This window comes from Thunnus albacares, chromosome 13, assembly GCF_914725855.1.
Source record: "Thunnus albacares chromosome 13, fThuAlb1.1, whole genome shotgun sequence".
NCBI classification, from domain to species: domain Eukaryota; kingdom Metazoa; phylum Chordata; class Actinopteri; order Scombriformes; family Scombridae; genus Thunnus; species Thunnus albacares.
In genome coordinates this window covers 29,201,092-29,228,385 of record NC_058118.1, presented here as the reverse complement: position 1 = coordinate 29,228,385, position 27,294 = coordinate 29,201,092, and the positions used below count along the sequence as shown (strand labels likewise).

The 27,294-nt window shown below is 41.1% G+C and overlaps 1 protein-coding gene across 2 annotated transcripts in view; it reads right to left on the bottom strand.

The window, feature by feature from the left end:
* zbtb16a (zinc finger and BTB domain containing 16a) overlaps nucleotides 1-27,294 on the bottom strand; it is a 155,477-nt gene that overhangs the window by 43,587 nt on the left and 84,596 nt on the right. For both annotated transcript variants that reach the window (XM_044371102.1, XM_044371101.1), the window contains exon 4: nucleotides 18,214-18,300. In XM_044371102.1, the coding sequence (XP_044227037.1) occupies nucleotides 18,214-18,300 (87 nt within the window). The remainder of the gene's footprint in view (nucleotides 1-18,213; nucleotides 18,301-27,294) is intronic.

Sequence of the window (27,294 nt, the reverse complement as noted above, 5' to 3'; positions counted from 1 at the left end):
AGATTAATAAAATAATAATATATCAATTAATATTGTAGAAATGGTTGTTAGGCCAGACTGTACTTTTAAAGATTTAATTTTGCTCTTCATTTAGTTTTTGTTTGACATATTGTTTCCATCATAAGAAGACGCAAATTTAAATGCATTTTACCGCTAATCAAACAAAATTCATTCATTTTTCAGTTCATTTAGGAACTCCTGATACACTGAATGCAGGATTGAAGATGTAGACTTGTAAGAACATGTTGAAAATATATAGTTTCATTTAAAATAAAGGCTCAGTAATTTTTTAAAACTGTAGATTTAAGAAAATTCTACCCAAACAGGAGTAAAAAGTGTACTTGTTGGGGACTATTTTCAGTTGAGGATTGATATGTATTCTGGTGCTCTAATATTTAGGGTTAGGGATAGGTATGGGGGTAAAATGAGGTTTGTCCACCTGGATAAACATGAATAACTTTACCTTTAACCCTCGTATTTACAGCAGCAGGAAAGTGCATGTGTGATTGACTCCAAATAATTGACCTAACCCTAACCCTGTTCATAGTAATGAGGGAACGTGTCACTGTAACAGAGTGACATATTATGTTTTTAATAGGTTTTTGGACAACAGTAGCTCAGACGCACAGACAATACTTGTTAGTAGGATCATTTGGTTGTCAGTTTTGGTCTTTTCATGGGATTTGACAGTAAGATAGACAATATTGCGAGCCTTATCTTTTCACCTCCCTCTTGGAGCAGAAAGATTGTTTGATGAGCCTTTTATCTGTTCATCGAATATCATTAAGAATCATTAAGGATCTCAATGAAAGACATTGTGAGATTTGTACTTTATGTAAAAAAGAAAGGTAGGGAATTGGAAAACAATGTGCAACTAGATGACATCTTTCCCACTGTGTCTTCCTCATCCCCTTGTGTTGCCACTTTGCATCTCCTCCATCATCTCTATCTTTAGCTCTTCCTTTCTTCCTCTACCTCTCTGTCTCCAGGCCATATTTCTCCGTGGACAGAGCCTTGGAAATTATAGAGTGGTGTGGGAGGGAGAGTCCACTAGCTCTCTGACCCAGACTTGACGCTGTAAATCCACACTTTTTTAGGGGGTGGAGGGGGGGGAGATTCTCCAACCTCGACCCCAACGCTTCCTTAGTACACCTGGCCTGCGAACAAGCTGACTGACATACTTGACAGCAACACACACCAGACACAAACACAGGCTCTGCTCAAACACTTGGGTGGGCAGAAGAGAGCACACACACAGCAGCTAGAAACAAGAGCTAGCATTTCTGACTTTATACATGTGACTGAGCCGTGCCGTACAGCCACGATGGACCGACTTGTAAGAAAGATTCTGCCTGTGGAGACAATACATACTCATCAAATTTCATTAAATGAACACGCACTCTGAAAACGCTCATAATCAAGTGTTGTGGACAGAAATTGTGTGAACATTATTTTCTTCCATTATTAACTGAATAATATGACCACCAGCTGGGGACAAATCATTTTCACCCACTTGGCCCAGATAAACTTAACATCAAACACTTAGCCTAACAATCTGAAGTAGAACAGGTCAAAGCGTTTTAACGAATTCTTCCTTCACATAATCATATTTTGGTGAGAAAATGTATGTTTCTCGCTTTTCCAGGGAGGAGCATATAATCTGTAGTTTAATATGAGAACAGAGTTAGTTTAGAACAATAGCAGAAAGACGAATGTTATATGGAAGCCAAGAACATGTTGTTAAGATACTCAAATCTTTGTTCAAGTGTCTGGACAGTTCTAGCAAAACTTCATCTAAAATATTAACATTTGTCCTCAAGATAAACTCCAGATGGATGATAACAGAGATCTAACAGACATGAGGCAGACATGTCGTCAATGATTGCTGGACAAAAGACAAAAACCTCTGGCTGACGATGGGTGTCAGTATGGACAGACATTAGGATTTAGTTGTCCTCCCCCTTAACTTTAGCTTCAGATGCACGTATAGTGTTTAAAATGTTTGTTACAAGTAAAGTTGAGACTTAATCTGAGCAGATTCTGTGATTGGCTCTCTTTACTGGCTTTGCTTTATGATTACATTATGTCTCAGATGCAGTTTTGACAAAGTTTGCATTTCATGTTCATTTATGTCTTATCCTTTCAAAGCAAGTCCCTGATGTTCAAATAAAATCTATTTCCTTACATTTACTTCAGTAGAGATGTATATATGTAAAAAAAAAAACAACAAAAAAACTCTGCATGTACTGGTGAGGAACAGAACACTAACTATGGTCCTCAGTGGTGGAATCTAAATGAAATCCAGGATTGAGTCATAGTGCTGCATTTTGGGATGTTTAAAAGACGGACTTTCTCTTTTTTTTCCCTTTCCCTCCATTTCTACCCTGTTTAAGATTCCTGGCCTTTCACCTGACCCCAGGCCTTAGCCAGGGGGGTTGGGGGAGCTGGTTGCTTGCAGTGGTGGGGGTTAAAGTGTAATCCTGGTCCTGTGACCACAAAGACTTTGGCCCCTGAGGGCCAAGGACCAGCCACATTTTCTGAATTGCAATGTTATCCCTCAGCAAACCCCTTGGACTGACTACATATCAAAGGATTACATTTCAGGGCTCTTCTCTCTGTTCTGGTGTTTTAGGAAGGCCATGAAGCCTAAACTGACCCCCTCCCCATCAAGAACTCTAAATTAATAAGTTATGGTTTTATATTTTACAACACGATTGCACAATACAACGTAAACCTTCCGGGAATCTAGTTGGAGAACTTAACAACAACACCAGAGAGAACAGAAGAAGCTTATTTTATGTAATTTTTTGATGCCTCAGTCTAACCAGTTTCACATCAATCTATTGGCAAGAGTAATTACCACATTGCATCATGACAAGTGACACATATTTTAAACCATTCAGATGCTGATATCTGGCTGCTTGTGTACTACTAATTGCTTGCTACAGTAATTCATTAAGGAATGTCTCTACAACAGCTTGCATGCTCTATTATCATTAGTTTTATTCTGAGAAACCTTAACAAACCCTTTTTAAAAGCACCGCGACTTGGCCCTGAGCTCTTCTTTGCATCTAAACCTAAAGAATTTGCTTTTTTTTTTTTTTTTTTTTTTTTTTTAAAGAGCAACTTCAGAAGATAGAGAGAACTGAAGCGAAAGAGAGAAAAGGTTTAATTGACGCCTCCCCCATTTTCCCAGGGTGAAGACGAGAGGGAGGAGGGATGGGGTGGTGGTGGTGGTGGTGGTGGGGGGGGGTGAGAGAAGAGAGCAGGGGGTGATGTGACACTGGTCTCCTGGTGTTGCGACTGTACAAAAGGAAGCAGATTTGCAGAAGAGCTGACCCTTCACCTCTAAAGCTGCAGAAAGGGTCCTTGGTGGCCCCAGCACCACCCAATCAATCACCTCCCAGAGCCTGCTGGTCAGCCGGACTGTAAGGAGACACCTCAGTCAGACCAGCGGACCCACCCCCAAACATTCCATGGTTTTTTTTTTTTTTTTTTTGGGCTAAAGGTGGGGTTTCAGAAATGAAAGCTTAGTGGGTCATGTCAAAATATACTTTTTAAAATCTTCTCAAACTCCTTAACTCCATCCTGTGGAATCTGGTGATGGGAATTCTCCACTAATCTAAAATTGTCCACTGCAAACAAACGCTCCATTCACAGAGAGATGGACATGCCAACAATGCTTAACCCCCCCCCCCCCCCTCACCATGTTGACCCATAGTCAAAGCTCATCATTTAGTTTTTTACTGATTTTTTCTGGATTATTGTTTTTTTAGACTGAATTTCGTTTATTTCATTATTTTAACAATACTGATCAATTCTTGGCTTTTAACTGACAGTGCAGTGTATACTTGTTGAACTTTCTCCATTACTGCTTATTATTTCTTATAATGACAATGAAGAGGCAATTTAACTCTAACAAGTCTAACGTTTGAATACTGTAAAACTAAAAAACATGTTATTAAAAAGAAGAAGAATCTTCATAATGTGGGACCTAAAGTATAAAATAATAAAGTAACCTTCTTACCAAGTTTACTTTGAGGTCTGTCTTTTATTTTTGGAATTTTGAAATTTGGGATTTTTTTAAATTATTTTATTTTATGTATTTTTATTTTTTTTTTTTTTTGTTTATTCTTGGGATGCAATTGTATATGTATATGAAATATGTCTAAAATAATGCATGTGAAGTTTGTGCATACGTGAAAAGCGTCGCTCACTTGTCCACTTGCAGAAAATGTTTAAATAAATATCAAGAACATTTGTCCAGAGTTGACTTTTTTTTATGAGTGGCAAACCCCCTCTCTTCATTTGATTCTTCTTCTTTGCCGGTGCTTGACCAGCACCCAACTGTATTACACCACTGAGCACCAGAGGAAGACTTCTGGCTTTCCTATGAAATAATGCCGTTGCTCCAGAGCTGTTAAAGTTAGTCAAGGTCAGCGTGAAATTGAACAGCTGGCCGCTGACTTGCGAGCGTGTTGCTGACACCACATAGACTTTTGGCATATTTGCTTGTGAATAAATACATAATTAAATGCTAAATTAATTTTCAAGAGAACATTTACATATTAGAGCCAAGAGAGCATGAATGAAGGGCACTAAAGACAACAAGGAGAGGTGCACAGTGATCACTTATACCCAAGATCAGTTGTGTTTTTAATGCTCTTAAATAAACCTGGACTTTTACTTTGCTTTTCTGTCTAATGTTTAATATGCACGACTGATACATAGCTTTTTATCATTCTAGTCTCGTCTGTTTTAGCCAAGATTCTCATACTGCTGTTTAGAAATAATGATAGCATAACTGACTGTACATTCAGGGATTAAAAGGGATTCAGACTCTCTGGTTCTTCAGCAATCTTTAACGGCAACACAGACTGTAAACAAAGGCTTTTCAGTTGAGTCATGGATCTTGTTGAACCAGTTTAGGACAGACCAAATAGACACTAAATATTAATGACCTGTGAGAGATGGATTGACCATTTATCTCATATAAAATAACAAAGTTGGTTGATAATCACAAAACGTATTTTGTATTCAAGATACAAAATATGTAAATATGTAAGCTTTACTTACAAATATACTATTCTTGTGTCTAAGTCATAGGCGTTATACTTGCCAAAAGATGTTTAGCAGCTACAGTATGCGTGTTGTACTACATCTTGTACTCCATATTACTTGGAAATGATAATGTGTGTAGCTGAACAGCTGAACTAATATTTTCTCTTGTGAATGGAAAAGCTTTGTTTCATAGCAGCAGCTTTCAGTTAATCTGACACTGATTCCCATTAAAACATCTTCCACTCATAGTTGTAAATAGCAGCATAGACTTGCCTGTTACTCAATATGTGAATGGTAATATAAAGCTAACTAATGTACAACAGAGGATGCTGAAGTCAACAGCAACCAAAGATCAAAGCATTCCAGGTCACAGCAGTTTCTCCAAATAGAGCACATAAAATGTATAATTTGTAGCAGGAATGCTGTCTAATCAGGTGAATTGCTGACTCATTCCTAACACCACACCTGAGCAAACGTGCACAGTACTCATTGTTTCTATGAGCAAATAAGAGGAAGTGAAACGAGAAAGTGTTGTGTCTCAAATAGTCAGAAAACACCAGAGTGTGTACTTTTTCTCTGCTTCCATGTACAAATTAACACTCACAGGATACTCTATTTCTATTCTTTTTCCTTACAAAGCTTATCTGGCATACACTATTGGATTTTTTGTGGCTGGTAGCAAAAGGCCTGACCAGGTGCCATCTATCAAAACAATCTACTCACAGAGGGAAACCTGCTATTAACTGATAAGAGTCTGCCCTCGGTGGGGTGTAATGGGTCCCACTTGAGTTCCTTTTCGTAGTATTGTCCTAGCAGGCCACCTCCAAGACAAACCCAACCCAATGACTGCCTCACTCCTCCCTGTCTTAAAGTACAGCAGCTGATTCACGCCACCAAATGGTCTTCAAGAGCCAAATTCAGCCAGGATACACACACACACACACACACACACACACACACACACACACACACACACACACACACACACATTCACACGTTCAGTCACATCTCTTTACTGTAAGTAAATTCATAAAATTCCTCAGGTAATATACAGTTCTGACTGTGATCGGAAAAGAGACAACATGCATACATTACCACATGAATTACCAAACTTAAGTAACTACTTGCAAGATGATTTTCATTTTGCACAGAAATTAATGGGAACCAATGGCTGTAAATGGCAAAAAAAACTATTTAAAACATTTAAAAACAGATTTAAAAAGAAGTAGCAGTTAATGTTAAGTAGATGATATTTGCAGTTAATGTGCTAAAACATGCAAAAACAGTGGACCTTTAAAGGTTGAGTTTCTGAGTTTAATAGGAACCCTCAGGATGATTTTCACACTATACTAAAGTTAATGAGAATCAATGGCTGTCTGGGAGGTAGGTACTGTTAACCCTAAAAAAGGGTAAATGAGCAAAAACATGGGAAACATCTGACCTTTCAGGGTTGAGTTTCTGAGTTTACCATAAATCTGGTAAATTAAAGCCGGACTTATTGTAGCTAACATGTATTAAGAGCAGGATATTCAATAGGGAAAAGAAAATCTGGCAAGCATCCATGTTTCTCCCCTGGTTTTTCCTGAAATAAACCACTGAAACACAAGCAGACCACAATTAAAGTCCACCAGCCTGGAAATTCCTATTTAACTCTGACTGGAATATACCAAAATCATTGTGTTAGTTCCTATGGACTGCTGTAAATTGTATAATAAATGACACTATATTAAAGGCTCTTTGTTTGTGTGTAATGTGAGATCTGAGCAGTTTTCTTATTGTGTGGTTGGTAAGTAGCTCATTTTCTTTATGGAGAGAGAGAGAGAGAAAGGCAGCTCATCAACTGCGAGCTGAAATTACATTTCAATGGAGTGATAATTAATTAGGTCTAAATGTCATTTTCATAATTGGGATTGTCCAGGATCTGTGCTTGTTTTGTCTTAATAATTTCCTCCTGCCTGAGACAAGACATGCATACATACAGGAATCACCCTTCTGTCTCTGTCTGATGAGCACGTATTTACGGCTATCTTATGTTAGAAGTGACCAGCACTGACTTAAGATGAGGGAACCCCTTTCTTTCTGTTGAGGCGGTTCTATTCATTGAAGCCGTCTACGGGAAGGCTGCCAAAATGACCCATCAGAGATTGACGGGGGTTAAGCTCCCATAATCAATATGACACTGCTAAGTGCCCTTTGATTGAGCTGCACGCAGTGTAAAAGGACATTTCTGTGTGCCCGGCTGCTCTTGCCACCAAGAAATGCAGCATTTGTCCAAAGCTAAACGGTCTTCTGAATGTCATTGTCACGGGTACATTAAGTTTTATATGAGTCTGAGAGACAGACTTGGAGTGAGGATGAGCGGCCATTTTCATTAGTGTGGCTGCTCGGTACCATTAAGGGTGCTGTCAAACGGACAGGGACGGAAATGGTTTGCATGGGGCTGCACAAGCGAAAGGCCTGAGATTTCATTCCATCTCTTAAGATGGACCACAAGGAGCTGGGTGGTGAATGTAGTGGCTAAATTTGCCGGTGTGAAACCCCATGTCACTAGGCAACTGGATCTGATGGCTCCTTTGTTTGGGGTGAAAGGTTGGAAGCACTCGTACTAATCTCCTTGCTTCACAATTAAGGAACACAGGAGAGCTGCTCGAACCTCTTCCCGCTCTCAAACAACAACAACAAAAAGAAAAGGATTGAAAGACTCCTCTATTGTCCCCCTTTCTCTGTCTGTACTCCCCCTCCTCTCTCGCCACGCTAATCGAAAGGTATTTGCACTGTAAATTAAAAGGGCCCTCGCACGTTGCTGTTTTAACACTGACATGCTCTCCTTAGATGTCCACAAACAGCTCCAATCTAATTACAGAGGGAGATTTACTTCAAATAACACTGTGGACAAAAGAACCCTGGCTATTGTTGACGTGGGACCAGTGTTCCACATCTCTTTCTCTCTTTCACTCTCTTGGGCGAATCCTTTTATATTCAAAGTCCTCGCCTTGCCAAGGTTAAAATGCGTCGGGATATCTGGAAGTGGGGAGCCTCCTGACAAAAGCGGCCTTTTTATTCCCCGGATGGCAAAGGCCTGCGTTGGTTTCCACTGTTCTGTCTCTTTCCTTATCTATCCTTTTTTTTTTTTTTTTATTAACCAAGCAGATCTTGAACAAAGCCGCAGCGGCTGACATGCAAATGCAACAGGATAGAATAGCGGCATCCAAGGGAGTTAAGATTGTCCGACAACGGGACGTGCTCGCCGGGGTTGCATTGTGACGTACGGCTGAGACACATCCTCAGGGTCGAAAGAGGGAGGAAGGGGATGGTGGATATTGGCCGGCCAGATTTGCAGTGTGTCCTGCTGACTTCCATTTTATGGCCCGTGAATCGCAGAGCCCTCTGGGAGTCTATAATCCGCGCGCCCCCCCACCCCTACTCAACCCCCTCCCGCTGCCCATACCACATCATTTTATTGGTCTCTCTGGATGTGTTGCTGCTGTCCCTGGTTTACAATGATCCATCCATGTGGGGATTCTCCCGCAGCCAAACTGTTGCACCACTACGGACATCCCAATTTGCTACTGGATCCCACCCACCTATTTCCCCCTTATAAGAAACTACCTCCCTCCCTGACATGCTGTTGTCCCATGGTTTCCTGTGGCGATGCCTCAATGCGCCTGTGCCCACCATGACACTAAGCCTCAGCACTAAGGTTCTGCAGTGCAGGGGCCCAGTTGGGTGTTTCTCAATGAATGAAGCTGGGTACGGGGGGAATGTAGCAGTGCCAACTCTCATTCACACATTTTATCTCATTTACACACAAACCACACATCTCCTGTTCACATAGGCTGTCGTGCGTAACACTTATGGCTGTGGCGGATGATTACTACTGGGTGTTGGTCACACTGCAGCCTTGCACAGTATCAATCAGCCGAACGGAGGATCTTCCTCCGCCTGGAAAAACTCATTTAGATCTTATCTGGGGAAAAATTTGTTTGCTGAGGGAGAAGAAGGAGGTTAGTAGCAGGAGAAGTGACTGTAGTCTAGCTTGTGCCGCTTGATTTAATTTAGCCACCGATAGTGTCTCTGACCACTTGTACTCTTCTTATTTTGGAAGGTGAGTGAGAGTGAGTGCCAAAGAGGGGGAGATGGAGAGAGGCGAAGAGAAAGAGATATTCGTTTAAAGAGGTAAAAAGAAGAGCAGGGTTTTAAATGAGAAACATTCTGACAATAAATAGTAGCTAAAAATCTTGAATATGTGAATACAGAGCCAAAAAGAAAGACAAAGTCATCTTTAATAATTGATATTTAGACCTACAACTACCTTAAAAGACTTTTTCTTTTGACATAATGCAGATTGATCGATTTTTTTTTACACATTTTTGAAACAATTTTGATGATCAAATAATTGTTAGTTAGCAAAAATAATTCACAAATAAGATGATTTGCTTCTTTATTTAATTTTACATTAGTTTTACATCACTGTGTATCGAGTCCTTTTGACATTAGAAGCTATTTGGACATTTCAGAGATAAGGAGGCCGACAAATAAAACAGACAAAAATACATTTACGCCATCATGGAGGGTCGAACGTGAGACCGTGAAATGTACTGTGTAGTGTTTTGCTCGTAGTGACTCACACTATGATTATGTATGTCTCAGTATTGGCCTGGTATAGTGAGTGTGGCAGTTGATACATGCTGTGACCTAAAATGGCCCCTGTATGAATTGTATGGCCAGCTGGGCACAAACAGACAGACAGACAGACTGACTGACTGATAATCAGCCTAGACCGCTGACAGCTTTCTCAATTATGAGTAAAATGCCGAAATGACGAGCACTAGCCTGGTGTTAATCAGCATTTTGATTCACCAGATGACACCGACAGGAAGCTCGACATGCTAACATTCAGTGATCAAAAGTCACAATGCTAATGCACATCTGCCCGACAGCGACGAGCTGCGACGCCTCAGAAAACATACTTATTTAATCTTTATGGTGATTATTTCATTCTGATAGCTGTCAAGAGTAAAGAGTGATAAATAGGTTGAATCACATTCACACTTCCAGGGTCCAGAGGGCTGTACGCTTGTATATCTCTACATGTCTGTTTGTGTGTGTGTGTGTGTGTGTGTGTGTGTGTATGCAGCAACACATGTGCAGCACCGCCTGCCTGGGCTGGAAGAATATTTGCTTTGCTTATCGCCGCCCTAATTCTCACTGACAACTTAATAACATCACAATTAACTAAATGCTAAACAGATGCCAGTGCTGGACTAATGTGATTGAGACAATCGGCACTTTTGACATGACCCCTGTGTAGCACTGCCATTGGCCTAATTTGCTTGAGTGACATGACTGGACTTTGTGTGTGTGCATGTGTGTGTGTGTGTGTGTTTTTGTATTTGAGGTAACTGATTGTGAAGCCACCGGTTTATGCAGAAAAAAAGACAAAGACTAAAAAGAGCTCCTTCTTTTTGACCATCGTAACCTCGTTGTACAATCTTTTCTCCATATCTTCTTGTTCTCTTTCTCTTTTTTTTTTGTCTCTCCTCCTATCCCCTTTCCCTCCCGTCCTCCTTCCCTCCCTCCCTCCCTTTCCGCCTCTCTCTCTCTCTCTCTCTCTCTAGCCAAACTATTTCTGGCTTGAGAAAAGAAAGTGTTTACTCTGCGGCTGAGGCCTGCTGGAATCACGCTGTGTTCCCACTGGCTAAACCCACTATTGCCACTCCATGGTTTGCATATTTTCCCTGTATTACAAGACTTTAAAAAGGACAGAGGGAGATAAAGAGAAAAAGAAAGAAAAAGAAAAAGAGTAAGAGAGCTGCCTCCCCCTCCTATTATATGTGGATTTTCTCCGGCACTGCTGCGTGTGTGTGTGTGTGCATGTGTGTGTGCATGTGTGTATACATGGGGATGATTCATGTATAAACAGGAACACAGTCGGACAACAAATTCTTCCGAGGCCTGTGGACTTCGAACTCATTTCTACACAGGTCACATGGGAGATGCAGTTCCCTGTCGTTTCTAGTGCTACTCACAGCTCATACTGAATAACAGGCAACTGCTCATACTGAATGTGGCCTTAGTTTGGCGGATGAATGTGCAGATTTCAATGCAAATTACAAAGTGTGTGCAGTTCAGATTGACAGTTACAGAGCCTGCAGAGATTGTAAAATGCATGAATCCCTGGTGGTGAGATCGATTTTAAATCTGCAGATAGACAGATGAAAAAAAACAACAAAACAACAACAAAAAAAAAAACATACTTTAACTTCAATTTATTGCTTTTTCTTGTGTGTGTGTGAGCCACTTACAATGTGCACATATTCTGACCTTTTGCTTTTCTGCACCGAGCTACAATTTAATCAAGTGGAATGTGACTGTGGTGGGTTTCACCAATAAAATACAAGAGCTATAAATTATGTGGGTGACCAAAACAATCTAATGAAAAAAGAGATGAAGATGGCTGGCAGATGTAAAGAGATAAAGACAGAATGAGAGAAAAACAGCAGCTCAGAACTCAGGGCAGTCTTGTACAGCCCCACGGGGAGAGGCTTTACTGGAAATACAAACTGAAAATGACACGTTGGAGGTGGCCATGTTTAAATGAGCACAACAGTTTCACAATATGATAATACGGTGTGGGACAAAATCAAGCTCGAGTGGTAGCAGTAATGGACAACTACAGATTTTATGACAGAAACATTTACTTCTGAGGACTGTTTGCACTTTTTTTTTTGAGGAAAGTGTCTTTCACTAACCAACTCTCTCAAGATTTATGAAAATAAAATGCATTAAAGCCAGGGTAGGTGATGTATTTCAGATATATTTGTTGCAATTCTCTGTGCATCCCGACAGCAATCAATACATCAAATGCTCTGACAATAAAAAGGAAAAAATCCAGTATCTGTGGCTGGCGCAGGCCTGGAATAAATCCGTCCAATTATTTCATTAAGGCCGAATGAAATAATTGGACGGGCTACCTACCTGTCAACCTACCTACCTGCCTATTTGTGCACACTCTGCCTGTGCACTCATTGTGCAAAGTTTTGAAGCCAGGCGAGCAGCAGGATACCGATGGATAGGAAGTGACGGGACTGCATGAATTGCAGAGGGAGGGAAGAAAAAGATCGGAAGATCAACTCAGAATGAAAAGCAACGTGCGATCATCAGACTATTGCCTATAGTGCAGGGGAAACTGAACACCGTATAAGCTTATCAACAACACCTGAGCGAGAGACTTTCAATGGAAGTGAATTCGACTCCCAGAAGTGAAAACTCTCAGCGTCCTGCTCGTCGCTCTGGGACTCGGTTTGGAGCTGCAGGTCCGGCTCTCTGACTGGAGGGGTTTTGGAGGCGGACAATGAAAAAGACGCGATATCACTTGATTTCAAGCAGGGAGATGGGAAACTCATTACTTTTGTGGCACCCTTCAAACAAGTGAGTGGTGGTCCTATTTACCATTTACTGTTTACTAAGGGCTGTTGTGTCTTGAGAGGAAGCTTTGTGTGTGTGTGTGTGTGTGAGTGAGCGCAGTAGTAAGCTGTTGTGTTGCGTGCGTATGAAGTGCGTGCATATGCCTATGTGCAACTGGTGGGAGGGGCTTAGGACAGAGAGCTGCAGGAGGAAGGCTTTATTTTGAAATTCTGGCGTTTTTTTTTTTTTTTTTTTTTTGCCTTTTCCAGAACACTACCTACCCAAGCTTTAATGACTGCCCATATTAAATAATTACTGCCTCAAACTGCCATAAATCCAAACCTCATTTATAGGAAACATCCTCTTTTTTTGCCCCATAAATTGAGAGACAACATTACAAATGCAACAGCTAAATTTGATGCTCGTGTCAAAGTTTAAAAAACTGAGGTGTGCCTGCATGTGCTCCCAGAGAAAAGGATAGTAGGAGGAAAATCTCTTTAAAGAGGACAACGCTTCTTAAAAAGTCTGAGTGCAGTGGCATGCTTTGCAATTGAGGACATTTCGAGTGCAGCCTGGCATATGAAATCACATTAAAACCTAATTAAAGGTGATCTTTAAATTTCTGCCAAAGGTCTAAGTTGCCCCTGCCTTTTCTATTATGATATCCTTGATCCAGGATCATCATATGAATCACAGTCCCGGATATCATGGATCCTGGACATTTGAGGCACTTGACATTCAGAAGATTTGTTTCAGGAGGAAAGCTGAAAATACAAAGTCAGTGGATGGCAGGTAATCTAGTTGTTTGATGATGAGGGATTGTGTTTTCTACCTTACGAGTTAAGAAGACAGCCTATCAAATGGTATACTGAAAGGTTCCTTCTTCTCCTTACAGAGGTAGCCGTTGACTGCCATCCATCCTTACAACTGTCATGAAGCTATTCAGTATTTCAAAATAAAATGCTGTTTGGAGTAGCTTCAGTTCAGTATGCACATTATGTTATGCACTGCTTCTTCTTGTCCTTCACCTGACAAGTCTCTACTAAAAAGTCCTTAGTAAGCATGTAGCATTAAGTCTTGTGTTTGTCTTGGACGGCCGCTAACAATGCAAAGCTGGGACTTTTGAAATGAGTAGTAGTCTCATTGCATAACAATTGGAGGACACATAAACGAGGCAGAGACAGTAGTAAATGGGCTACAACTCTTAAATGACAGCAGTGTTTTTCTTTAAGGATGAGAGCTCCATGAAAGCCAAACAGACTGTGTTCTTTGGTTACAAAAGCCCTCAGGCGAGTCCCAGTTTAGAGAGAGAGAGAGAGAGAGAGAGAGAGAGAGAGACTCTGATGTGATGCCATCCAATTTGGGATAATATGTGACAAAAATTAGGCCTCAGTAGATGTAATTCAACTCACAAGTGACTTGGGCTCCTGAACACAGACATTCTTGGATTTATCTGTATGTGTTGCACAACACTGCCAAAGAAGGGGGTAGTTTGCAGTGTGTGTTTGCACGAGTTCAGTGGGTAAAAACAGCCACATGATGTTTTGCTGTTAGTTCCTTTGGCATCCTGACCAGCCCCCCTTCCCCACTCCCATGCAAAACAGCTTGTCCGTTAGGAATGGCAGCAACTTCAGGAATGCCTCAACGGCCTCTAAACTATCCCATGGTTTTGAATGACCACTCGCTATACGTCCCACATACGAGAGCTCTTGAGTAACACGGAGAGGTGTGCGATATACCATGCATGGCCTGCCCAGTTAAAAGCAAGAGAAGGCAAAGTAAGAAAGAGACTCCATGGTTTGCAGAGAGAGAGGTTGAGTCAGACAGCTGATCGGGCCAACAGAGAAGATGCCACAATAGTTCCCATTCAAAGCAGCAAGAAACAGCCACAGTTTCAGAGGCCAAATATTGTCATCAGAGAACATTAGCCAAGGGCTGAAGCGCTGCCAAGAGGCAGGCAGAGATCAAATCTGGCTTTGATGGCCAACAGTAACCCCCTGCTCCCACAACACGCCCTCTCTGATGTTTTGTGTCTTGGGTACTGTACACACAGTCATTTCTGTATAAATAAATCCGTGTTTGTTAAGCTTTTTAGTTCAAACGGATTTAACACAGTGCTGTCCATTGGAGCTGCTTTTGTATGTGATTTAGTTTCTTTTGTTTTGTCCATCCTTATATAGACAGCAGAAACATCATTATTTATATTTTCTAGACATATAAAGAAGACTATATCTTAAAATTAGAATACAAGTCTAAAGCCCTGCTGGCAGTCCCCAGAGGATGCTGTATTCATCATAGCCCACAATATAAAAGTGTTGATCAGAATGAACATCAGTAACAATGTGGTTATTATTAGCTCTGGGGCTACTAAAAAATAGAAGAAAGTCCACAAAGTCATTACAGATGAAATGGTTCATCCTCTTAGGACCATGAATTGCAAATGTCACACAATCTGCCCTTTAAATTGTAAGATATCTTGTGTACATGCTGTCATTTTTGGCCCAGGGGTGGCGCTAGATGAGCGGAGTGTATGAAATCAAAGGGTTTATCCTCTGGGGAGAATGAATGTGTTGGAAAACTATCCGGGAAAAACCCGGGAAAAGTAAATTAGGACAGTCCAAAAAAAAAAAAAAAAAACCCCAACAACAACAACAACAACAACAACAACAAAAAAACAAACAAAAACTATTGGAAACAGTATCTTATAATGTCGACACTGCTCTCCAGGAAACCTGCAGTCGTTTCAGACTTTTCCCTTGATTGGCACATCCCATTAACAGTAGTCTTGAGGGTGTCACAGTGGGCAGTGAGACGGTAACTGCTGAGGGACAAAAACTATCTATAATGCACAATACCGACTTCCGAGAGCTGGTATTCAAAAATGCATTGCCTAGCAAGGCATAGCTGGAAAAGTTGGCCCATCAGGTGGGAAATTAACTGAAAGAATACACAACAGACTTCTTCTAAAACCAAGGTTGACTTTAGATGTTACAAGTTGTGGTGTCGTGCTGTGGGCGGTATGCTTCGGCGTGTCTGTAGGTCCCACTGGCCGATAGAGAAGACAACAACAGGGATGGTCATAATAAGTCTCCACAAAGTTAGAGTGAGAGACACAGAAAGGGACTTGTTTGTTTACCTCTCTCACTCTCATCTCATCAGTCACTCCCCTGCTGGAAACAGACCAACCGGCTAAAATGCTGTCAACCTTCAGCTCACTGTTGAGCTCAGTGCATGAATAATACTTAACCTTTGAATGTCACCATATGTAATAGCACACACTCACACACTCACAGTAAGAGACACAAGGCAACAATAAACTCTGTCTGCCACAAATGATACAGGGAACCTGGAATTAACTTTTTTGAGACCAAATCATCATGACACCTTGATGAGTGGATCTGCAGTAGCCTTCAAAGGCAATCAATGACTTTTTCAGATGCATAGGGCGGATAACTGATAACTAGACAAGACTATACAAAAGTGAGATGAGTATGTATATGTTAGTATGCCAATATATAGGCTTTTAGTTTCCATAATGATAACATGTGTGATGTATACTCTTTGAATTACAATACACAGCAATATGTCTTAAAAGCATGTTTTCACACTAGGGGAGGTCATATGTCAAGTGCTCAAGTCTAGAGCCAATGATGCTATAATGTACGTGTTCAGTAGCTTAAAGAGCATAAAGAAAGAGACAGAGAAACTGCAAATCAGACGGTGCAGTGAAACTGCCTCGTCATATTTCACCAGAGCCCATTTTTCTGACTCTGATCCCTCCGAGGGGCTCAACACATGGATGATTACTATACTATTACTGCTGCTGCTGCTGCTGCTGCTGCTGCTGCTGCTGCTGCTCAAGTTGTCTGGCAGGAAGACACGTCTGGCCCTGGCTGCGGCTGCCCCCCCAACCCCTTCCATTCGTTCCAGACTGGAATGCCTATATTTAGAGTGCTCCTTTCCGCTGTTATGGCTGTTGGATCATTAGCCTCGTTTAACCCTTCCTTACCTCCGGCTAGCTGATTGGCTGAGGGCATGCCCCTCAGGACTAACCCCCCCCCCCTTCCCACCTTAACCCTGACTACACCATCCCACCTCCCCCTCTCAAATGTTGAGGAGGAGTGTGGAGGAGCATGAATGGCCGCAAAGAAAAAGTGGAGCCGCCCGATGAGAGCTGATACTGGGAGCCTGAGGGTCATGGCTTCAGATGAAGGACAAAACACGAGTTGATGATAATGATGATGTGTGGCTATTTTAGGGATCCGTTTCTGGCACCGGCAGCGCTCTTTTTTTCTCGTCTCATTTTATTTGACATGCTAGGGTGGGGCTAAATGATGGCGATGTTGATCGTTGGGTTGTAACCTGCTGAACTTTCCCCTGACGCTACCATTAGGACCAAAGTTTACTGTTATGTACAAGAAATATCAAAATGTGCTGGGTAGATTGCCTTTCCTCCACTGCCACCCACAGCACAAATGTCAACTCTGTCCGCATAACATCACAAGCTAATAGCCGGATAACCGTGAAACTTGCTGTGGACATTCATGGTCCTCAGAGGATGATTTCTATTCAATGTGGATATTCTGTTGCCTTTCTTCTAGCACACACACTTAAAGTAACTTTTGCACAAAGCATTGAAAACTGTGACAGACTGACTGCAAAAAATGTTAGCCGAGTACATTTGTGGTTCTCAGAGGAAGAATGAATGAATGAACCTTTTTGAATTTGGTGATACAACCTCTTTACATTTTTACCACCAGTACCAGTAAGACTATAAGAATAACAAAATCCACATGTTGTTGCTTGCTCTGTCAAAAACTATATAATTATTGTGGATCTGGAGTGTTTGTCCAAAATGTTGGCTATATAAAGTGAAAATCGGGATAAAGAAGATGGTCCACAGAGATGCATAAATGTAACTGACCAATGGACAGACATGCACACGTACATGAAAGTCACCATATGTAATAGCAAACGCACACACGCATACCCTTTTCCCAAGCACACCGTCTCCATAACAAAGTAGGGGAAATATGAGACAATCCTTTCCCCCAAATTAAAAAGTTTATCATCAGCAGTGAACTGTTCAGGGCCATCACACATCTGCTGAAAGGGGATTTACTTCTTCCTATTTACATCTTGGCATGTAGATCGTCCTCGTCTCCCCATCTTCATAGCTGAGCACTGATAAACAACATCGCCCTGCCAAGTTTTCCCGGTTTGTTGATTACTGTTGAGTCTGTCTTGATTTAGGACGAGGGGGACTAATCCAAGATGATGTGATCTATCTGTCTGTCAATCCATGGCTCCAGCTAGCCAGAGAAGGCTCGAATGAGCCTCGACAACACACACACACACACACACCACACCACAACATGCATGCTGATTTGTGCAAATGCACCAGCAGTTTGGGAGTGTGAATCAGGAGGGACCTGATGATTCAGTGTGATCATCAGTGTTTCTCAGTTTGAATTTGATCTGGTTACAGTACATACTTTGAAGCTTTTGTAAGGTATTTGGCTACTTTTAAAAGAATTTGTCTCATCAGACCATGCTTATTATCTAAAATACAGTATCTACAACCTATTCAAAACATATGTATTTAGTGAGTTACATTGATTGAAACTCAGTGTATGAATTCGACCAATACAAACGTGTTGATGGAGCAGAGAGGCTCACATATTTCTGTTTATGTCCGCAGTGTCATGATGATATGTCTGGCTGTGTGTGTGTGTGTGTTCATACCGGTGTGGATCTGCCGGTGAGCCTCCAGGGATTCCTCTGTCTGGAACTGGGCGCCACACTGGTCACAAACTATGGCCTTCTCACCAGCTGGAAAACAACGAGAGACAAGAAAGTGGGGACTTAATATACACTTACACATACACACGTACCACACTTGGAAATTCAGTATGAAATAGGGAGAAACAAGAGCTTTATAGCATGGAATTGCATTCATTTTTAAAAAGACATTTTACACCTAAACACATCCATCCTGACACTGACATTTTAAACTAAAATGTAGCATGATTTGAATTTGAAATGAAGAGTTAGTGCCATAGCTTAGCTAAAAAAAAAAAGCAACCACAGCACCCATATTACAAAATATCCTCTCATGTCACTACTGATGCTTTGAAACTCAACTTTGAAAGACATAAAAAAAAAAATCAGCTGGGAGGAAAGTGTTTGGATTTGAGGGTGGAGTAGTAGGGAGCAATCACAAAATCAAAAAGTGAATCTTTAACACTGATAACAGATCAATTATCCAGGATAATATACAGTATTTGCTGATAAAAACTGAATGAAGAATGCTGGTACAGAAAAGCCAAAAGGTGTGTCATAGTTTGTCCACCAGAGAGCACTGACTGTCCGAGTCCATGACATGGTAACAATTCTTTAAAAAAACAAATCTAAGGGATCCTAATCAAAAAAAATTCTTTATGCGGTAAGAATTTCAGGCAATATATAGTTATTGGCTGAGTTTCCAACTGTTAAATATCGATATTGGTACAAGCCTCAAAATCCAGTATCAGTTAGGCTCTAGTAGTCATATCCAGATTGCACAATACTTTCTTGAATGAGAAGTGAGTAAAAGTCATTTTCATTATGCTTCATTTTTACATTCATTCTTGCACACAAAGACATAATTCTCATTCATGTCATAAGCAAAACATTGAAATATGCTACGATATAACCCGTCACTTCCGTCACTTGTACCGGGCCAAAGTTAACTTGCAGTCTTGCATCTTTTGCAGTCTGATACTGTATTAACCAAAGACTAAGGTCTTCATTGTTTTATTTTTCATCGCTTAGATTTGAATCTAGTGTTTTTCATTATTTGATTGATTAATGGGTGCATAATTGCAAAAAGGTGCAACCTTTGATGTTAAACTATCAGCCTTCAGATTGGTCAGACTCAGCAAATTTAAGGAATATGCAAATAGTGGCAGTAAGCGTCATCTCCTTCCTTGTACACGCTTGATACAGGCTAATTTCCCAAAAATGTCTAACAGTAATAATTATAGATTCCATTATTTGTGACAGATCATGTTACTTACACAGTAAAAATGGAGCCACAAGTCCACAAGCACATTACTCTCTTCACTCTCTAACTTTCAGATCAATGGAAATTTAGAAGTGAACACTCTTTCTGTTAATATGTACTATAGAGCTACACTTGGCTGATACATTCCTGTTCTTGACTCAAAGCCAAGTTGAAGTTATTGTTGAGTACTATTCCACTTTTGTTGCACCACACTCTGCTTCTGTTTATGCAAGTAGATCAAGTATGTGGCCCCTTGAGCTACGGTCTGAATTGTCATGTTCCTCTATACTTTATGAAATTGTACAACCTTGTACAACAATAAAAAAAAGGAGCGACAGAAGCCTGGCATGCACACATACACAGGGTGCTATTGGAGGGCACATCAGATCAAGCCCAGGCGAATGACTTTTTATGGCTTGGCAACAAGCACTGTACATGCCATACACATCACACATCAAACAAACGTACACACACACAAAGCAGACACACACACACACACACACACACACACACACACACATTTAACATCTGGATATTGTGTGTGTGCAAAATGGGCGTGCATGTGTGCTAGTGTGTGTGTCTGTTTCCAGTGCAAGCACAGAGCGATCTCTCCCGACCAGACCATGGTTTGTTCTTGGCACGGCCTCCTGGGTTACGACACCTCCAGAGAGAGAAAGAGAACACAATGAAAACAGGAAGCCAATTCTTAGATGACAGAAAAAAAAAAAGTCAGGGAGAGATGGCTTGTGTGGTTTTGCAACCACAGTGACATTAGGGAACGGCCTGTACTGTAATAAGCCCTACCAAAAGCAGAAATGACACGGACCGTACATGACAGAGTGTGCCTGCCAGTAGAGTGCTTATGCAACAAGTTATGCAAAAGACGGTACGCTGCACAACTGAGCGTGACTAGATCATAAGCCACTGTAATGCAACCTTTAAAGCCAGCACATCCTAGATTAATCTGTGAGATCACAAGATTTATTTCCATTTGACAACTTTAGACTAAATAGACCGAGCTGGTGAGCAGTGTCCCTTTTTTTTTTTTTTTTTTTTAATTGGCTGCATATTCAAGAGGCATAATTTGCAGTGTGAGCGTATGGTGCGCTAGTGTCAAATGCACAGATGAGCATATGGCCGAATTAGCTGGCAAAAGCAGCCACTTAACCTTTAGAGAAGAAGACATGTAGTAGAGATGTACACAGAATCCCCCAACACACCCACTGATGTCCCTCATTTGCATTAATCACATAGTCCCTCTGTTGCTTCTTTAACTCCTTGATTCATCATTGCTGGATCAGCTGTAATTATTATTTTTATGTTCTATGGTTGATTTGCTAACCTGCATTGGACCGCTTGCATCTATTGATTTGAGCTCAATGATTGCCTTTGCGGGGAGCAATAGGACAATTTTATGACCATACAAGTACAACCCCGACTCCATCATGTGCTACCTATAGATGTCAGTGCTCAAAGTAAACATGTGTTAACATTTCCATTTCAGGGAAACATCCAAGGGGCTATATTGGTGATTTTTGCACTTGTACAGTGCATATTTACATTACTTATGACCATTTCTCAAAACATACTGTAGCGTCTTATTCTCCATGTAGCCACTGGCTACTAAATTCATTTCTGTAATCTATGAAAATCAATTTGCAATGAACTGAATCTCGCTTGAAAGTGAGTAGTACATCACAGCGAATATCAGTCATAAGTAAATTTCAAAAAAGTCAATTTTAATGTACAATCTCCCTTCCTTCCTTCCTTGCCACTACAGAGGTGCCACTGAGCAGGACACTTAACCCCACGTAGCTCTAGATGGGCTCCTGTGTGGCCAACAGATCGACTTGTTTGATTGTACTGGGCAGCTTCCATGTGTGAATGTGTGTAAATGTGTGACTGTGTTGCAGGAAACGTGCATTCATGCTCAGCGAATCTAATCTGTTTAAAAAAAAAAAAATGCATGGACACCAATGGCTGTCTGGAAGGTAAGAAAAACACACACACACACACACACATCTATGGTTTGCAGTATTGTAAAAGATAGGTGATTTGTAGTAAATCAGCTTAACACTGGCATAGCTCTTTAAAAGCAGAGATGGCAGCAGTTACTCCGCCCCACAGACAGTGGTGCAACACTATAACCAGTCTTCTGGGAGGCCAAGAGGCGTGTGCTAAATGGGCCAGGGATAGGATTTTAGTGCAGGGCATGCCCCTGCTTGTGGCACAAGGACATAAATTGTCAGGAAATGCCTGCATGGTGCCTTGCTTCAAGGAGAATGGAGTTGTGTGAGGTCACTGTGGGGCAAAACGGGGGGAGGAAAAGTGGGAGCATAGGAATCCAGGGTACACACAGCCAGGCAGCCACCCAGCCAGATGCCCGTCACTCTAGTTAGCCAGCTAAGTGCTAACAGGGGGCCCTCCGCTTGGTAACAGCCGCCACTGGCCATTTTCACTGCCAAATTAAAGCGATAAATCTCGAGGCCCCTTTGATCGCAAGAGGGTGAACTTGTTAGTTAGGAAAGACGGGGGAACCGGGACCGAGGAGACATACACTTGACATCAGCTGTTACTCTTGTCACGTGTGCTCTAACTAATAGTTAAAAAACACACTCCAACCAGGGGGCCATTCAAGATCCCACTTTAGAACCTAAAGGCACATGATTTCCAAATGAAACACTGAAATGATCTTTAATTTCACTCAACAAGATTTTCATTTGTGCAGCACCAACATTAAAAAGGTGACCCCCCCCCCCCCAGTCGCCCATCAGGAATGAACGAAAACACACACGCTAACGTGCAGAAAATAAAAATTAACTATCACACGATCCAAGACGACCAAAAACAAAATTAAACAAAGAGGTCTTCTCCGTTTCCTCTGTTAGTGGGGAGTCCCTCAGCACATTGCTACAGATTCAACCCCTTAGCTGACATAATAAAAGTTGCACAACCCATATTGAGTTAGTGTGTGTGCGCAAGTTAGGAGGTGGTGATCAGGTGCCACATGCCACCGAAGCCGCTTCCCTTTTCGCTTCCCTCTCTGAAATATTGCACAACTGTTGTTGCAGCGCAGTTATTTCATAAAGGGCAGTAAAAGAGAACAAGCCAAAGGAGGGCTCCCTGCCAATAAAGTAAACTTCCTACAAAGCCCGGCAGCAAAGAGTAATATAACGGTCCCTTATATACTGTAAACTTGAGCTGTTTATTCAGACCCTGCATCCCCCTGATAAAGAAAGCTTTCCCTCATACGGTGCCACATTATAAACTTTCAAGAAGCATTGGCCTCTCAGTGTGTTGTGCTGATTTATGAAGTTAGATTAGCTATTGTATGTTAATGCTAGTTGCAACTGCAGTGTAAGTGTATGCTAGCTTGTAGAAAGTTCATATCCGGTTCTTTGGTTTCCTGAAAAGTTTTTTTATATCAACACGTTCAGTTTTATTTCTGCAGCTGTGTTCTTCTTATTTTAAGTGGGCTTAATCCTTTGTTGAGGGTGTAAATTAATCGCAGCAGGTCCTGCTGACTGTATGGAATTAGTATTCGAGTAGGTAATTAGCTCCGGGTCTAAATGTGGAATATAAAAAGTCTTTGTCAAATGTGTGTCAGTAATGTCAGATTTCAAATCAAAATGTTGGAAACTCAAGTTGAGTCAGAACAAAAAGAGAGTGCAGTGCTAATTTAATACCTGTTATACAAAAAAAACCATTATGTAACAAACCATTTCAAATTTAAAACAACAAGTAACGGCGTCATGATGACTTGACTCAAATATCTGTTCCAATCATGTGATACACGTGCTACAATGATACGACAATCCTATCAATCATTTACATTTTTGTTCTTTTTTACAACTTGTTTGCTCTATAAATACAACTTGTGATTACTGTTGATTGTAGTTGACTCTAGGTACTCCAACCACTTCTTTGGCATTATTCAAGAGTGTTTCACTTAAAGTTAACTGCTGTGGGCTTCCCCCAGCAGTGGCAACATTTCACCATGCAGACGTGATGAGGATTGTGGATTAGCCCACTGCGCCAGCCTCACGGGGAAGTGATGGTGCATTCCCTTGCCTGTAATTTCCCCTGACATACTAAGTGCTCATTCTCCCATTTCCCTAAATAATGTGGTGTGCAATGGTACATTGTCCTATTTGCTATTACACTCATTCCATGTGTGCACGGAAACTGAGTTGCAAATATGAACCAGCGCTACGTTACGGTGCAGAGATGAAGACCAGGGAAAACCTAACCTCAGTGCCCATTTGGGGGTTTGTGGGTGTGATAAGTGTATCTGGGTGCAACAACACACACACACACACACACTATCACCACACTCGCATCATCCAGCTCAGCAATGTGATCTCATAATGCCTCCATTCAGAGGCTCTTCTCATTTAAAGGAATATGTCAGAGACAGAGAAAGGCCCTGTTTGTTTGGGGTAACAGTCTTGTTTTTCTGTACCTCTTGTGGAAGACTAAATATTTTTTGTGACTGTATGCCCGAACTCAGGCTTGACACTTGTTGTTCCAACCTACTTTCCTTCACAGGTAGAGCATATATGCTAAGTTTGCAACAGATGTCCCCCCTTGGGGATTGCAGTCTAAACAGAATCTTTCATCAAAGACAATCACAGAATTAAACATAAGAGTTAGAGAGCCAGTCTTTGCTCATAGCAACACACAAAAAGTAGGCCACCATGTTGATACTAGAGCTAAACATTTCATCCTGCATGAAGGAAAAAAATGATTTCTTCTTTAACAACAGCTGATCATTTCGTAATCCGATGAATTCATCAATCTTCCCATTGCAACTCATGCACTAAATGACCTAGTTTTGTCAATTAAACATATTACTGAAGAAATGAAGATGACGGGTCACAAAAACAAAATACAGAATTAAACACGAAGTTCTCCAAAAAAAAAAAATCAGCCATGTCATGCATAGACCTTCTGTTTCCTTGCAATATAGTCATCTGCTTGCATGAGAAGGCATGACACTATTTAGCATCTATTACATAAAAACACCCAGAGCTTCCACAGAGAAGAAATGTTCTGCAATAGAGCTCAACTGTTCCAAGAGAAGAAGCTAACACATAAAATGCAAAAGTCAAAGCTGGACAGTTCATCATACGTAAAAACAACACGGTATACATAAAATGCCACTTGTTATTTTGACTACAGTGTAGTCAACTTGTGGAATTTATCTGTACTTTCTTATCATAAATTGTATCATCTTCCATCAGTGAAACATCAGGTTGGAACAAAGGCTAGCGGAGGAGAGGAGGAGGGGGGACCATAGCTCTTTATAAATTGCTGCATTTGTTGAGAATTACCTGTCCAACTGCTCGGAAATATTGCCGGTGAACATATCAGTAATATTTAGTTTGAGCTGACAAAACTGTGCCTTGTGCAAAACTTTTGAATAAATCGAGTTAAGCAAATTCTAAGACTGAAGTTTGATTATCTGTTGTCCAAATCACAAATGCATTTCTGGCTGCAGAGGTTAGTCTATGCTGGAAAAAAAAAAAGAGTTTGCTTGAGAGTGTTTCTATCGGCCTAACATTTGTATTTTGTATAAAAGGACTGAATACCCAATATAATATTTTACTGAAAATTTTGATAACAACCATCGTTGTGTAACCAGAAAATAGTACGTTTCATTGTTAAATTTGAGTTGCTCGAAATTAAATTGGGGATTATATTCTTTTATGGTCTGTTAATATGAAGTCGGGGTTTTGAATAATATGGTTTAAAAAACATGTTATTAGCAAAATTTCCCTTTTTACACATTTCCTCTAAAACGCCATGGCCACACTGACCTGAGAAGTAACAACAGCAGTAAGGTCAAAAATTTAAACAACTGACAAGTCGATGATGCCTGAATTCTAATTGCACATTGCACAAAAATATGTGAAGGTTAACTTCCCCCCCCCCCAAGTCCTTGTGCAGCTTTGGTTATTGCAGGGCAGGACACAGTTTACTGCATATGCACATATTTCTGCAGGAAGTGGCTGAATGATCTGTTTGCAGGAGTCAGGGAGGCTAAATGGGAAATTAAAAAGGCTAATTACAGTGTGTCTGTCAATGGCCGACCAATATCACACTCAGTGGTTTTTAACAGTGTAAACAGGGCAGGAGAGAGAGAGAGAGAAAGAGAGAGAGAGAGAGAGAGAGAGAGAGAGAGAGAGGCAGACAGACAGATTAGGGAGAGAGAGAACGTGCATGTGTGTGTGCATGTGTGTGTGCATGTGTGTGTGTGTGTGTGTGTGTGTGTGTGACAGAGGGAGGAAGGCAGACAAGCGCAGTCACCATCAAAAACATAGCCTGGCTGTTCACTGAGCCTACATAAATGGCTTACGTAAGACAGTACTCTCAGTACCAAAAAACAGCAAAAATCCATAAACACACACAGACACACATGCCCTCACCGACCATCCCTCCCCCCCTCCACCACACACACACACACACACACACACACACACACACATGTTGGTTTCACTACACTTCTGAGGACTTCCATTCATTCCCATAACCCTAAAAATAACTTCTATTGCCTCTACTAGATTCATAACTTCAATCTTTATAAACAAATAAAATTAAAGTGACGCAATGGCCAAAATGACTTTAAGCAGCATAAAAGGATCCTTTTTCCTCAGCATGTAAAACTCAAGTCTGGTTCACATACAAATAACAAAACAAGCACACACATATTCACGGGAACACACACAGACGCAGTATGCTGTCAGAACAATGAGTACAGACACCACATGCTCTCCAACCCCCCCTCCACCGCCACCCCCCTCGCTCTACCTTCAGCGTTATAACGAGCCGTGCTGTACAGTTTTATTTACACCAGCCTCTTATCAGTGGTACAGCAGCACAGAGGCTGCCAATTGGAGAGGACAGGCCACGGTACTGCCTGTACCCTGTAGCAGAGTAGGTGTGTACCGCCATGCTCCCAGCACGTTTTTATCAAGGCTCAAAAAAAGACTGGTCCCGCGCCAGGTTGCCTCTCAAAATAATAAAACATACTCACACACAAACACACACACACACACACATACACACACACACACGATGAGTTTGCAATAAGACACCACAACTACAGCCAAGTTATTACACTGGTTTTGCAGAACACATACAATTGAGAGGGGTTTCCATTTAGGGATGTAATGGGGGTAAACACACCTTAAATCATTTTAGCAACTTAGCATATTTCTAATATGATGGACTAGAATTTTGCAATTCAGTTTTTACCTAACAAAAATGTTAATGTGCACCAGAAAGCATGTAACAGATGGCAACATGCAGAGAGAGGCTGAGATCAACAACCGAACAAAAACCAGGACAGAATTCTTTTGATATATTTTGGCAGAGAAAAACTTTTAAGAGAATCATTAGATAAAGATATTTATCTGAAAACAACACAGGTGGCAGATAGCTAACTGCAAATATGTCTCAACTTCTAATATTATTTCAGTGAATGTTAGTGCGGGAAGACGTTTAAATGTCTGTCAATGTACATGAGTTCAGTTGTCTGTCACCATTGAAATGTATTTGGGTAAATATCAAATGCATGGACTTCACAAATATAAAATTGGATAGTTTGCTGCTCTACTGAAGTAATATTGAAACGGCTGCTATTCTGACAATAGGTACAGCAGGAACTTTAAACCAGGAAAACTAAACCAGACTGGCACAGTAATAAAATAATGTCATCGGTAAGAAATATCCGCTATTAAATTAGCTAGCAAACTACCACCACAAAATGAACTGGCTCA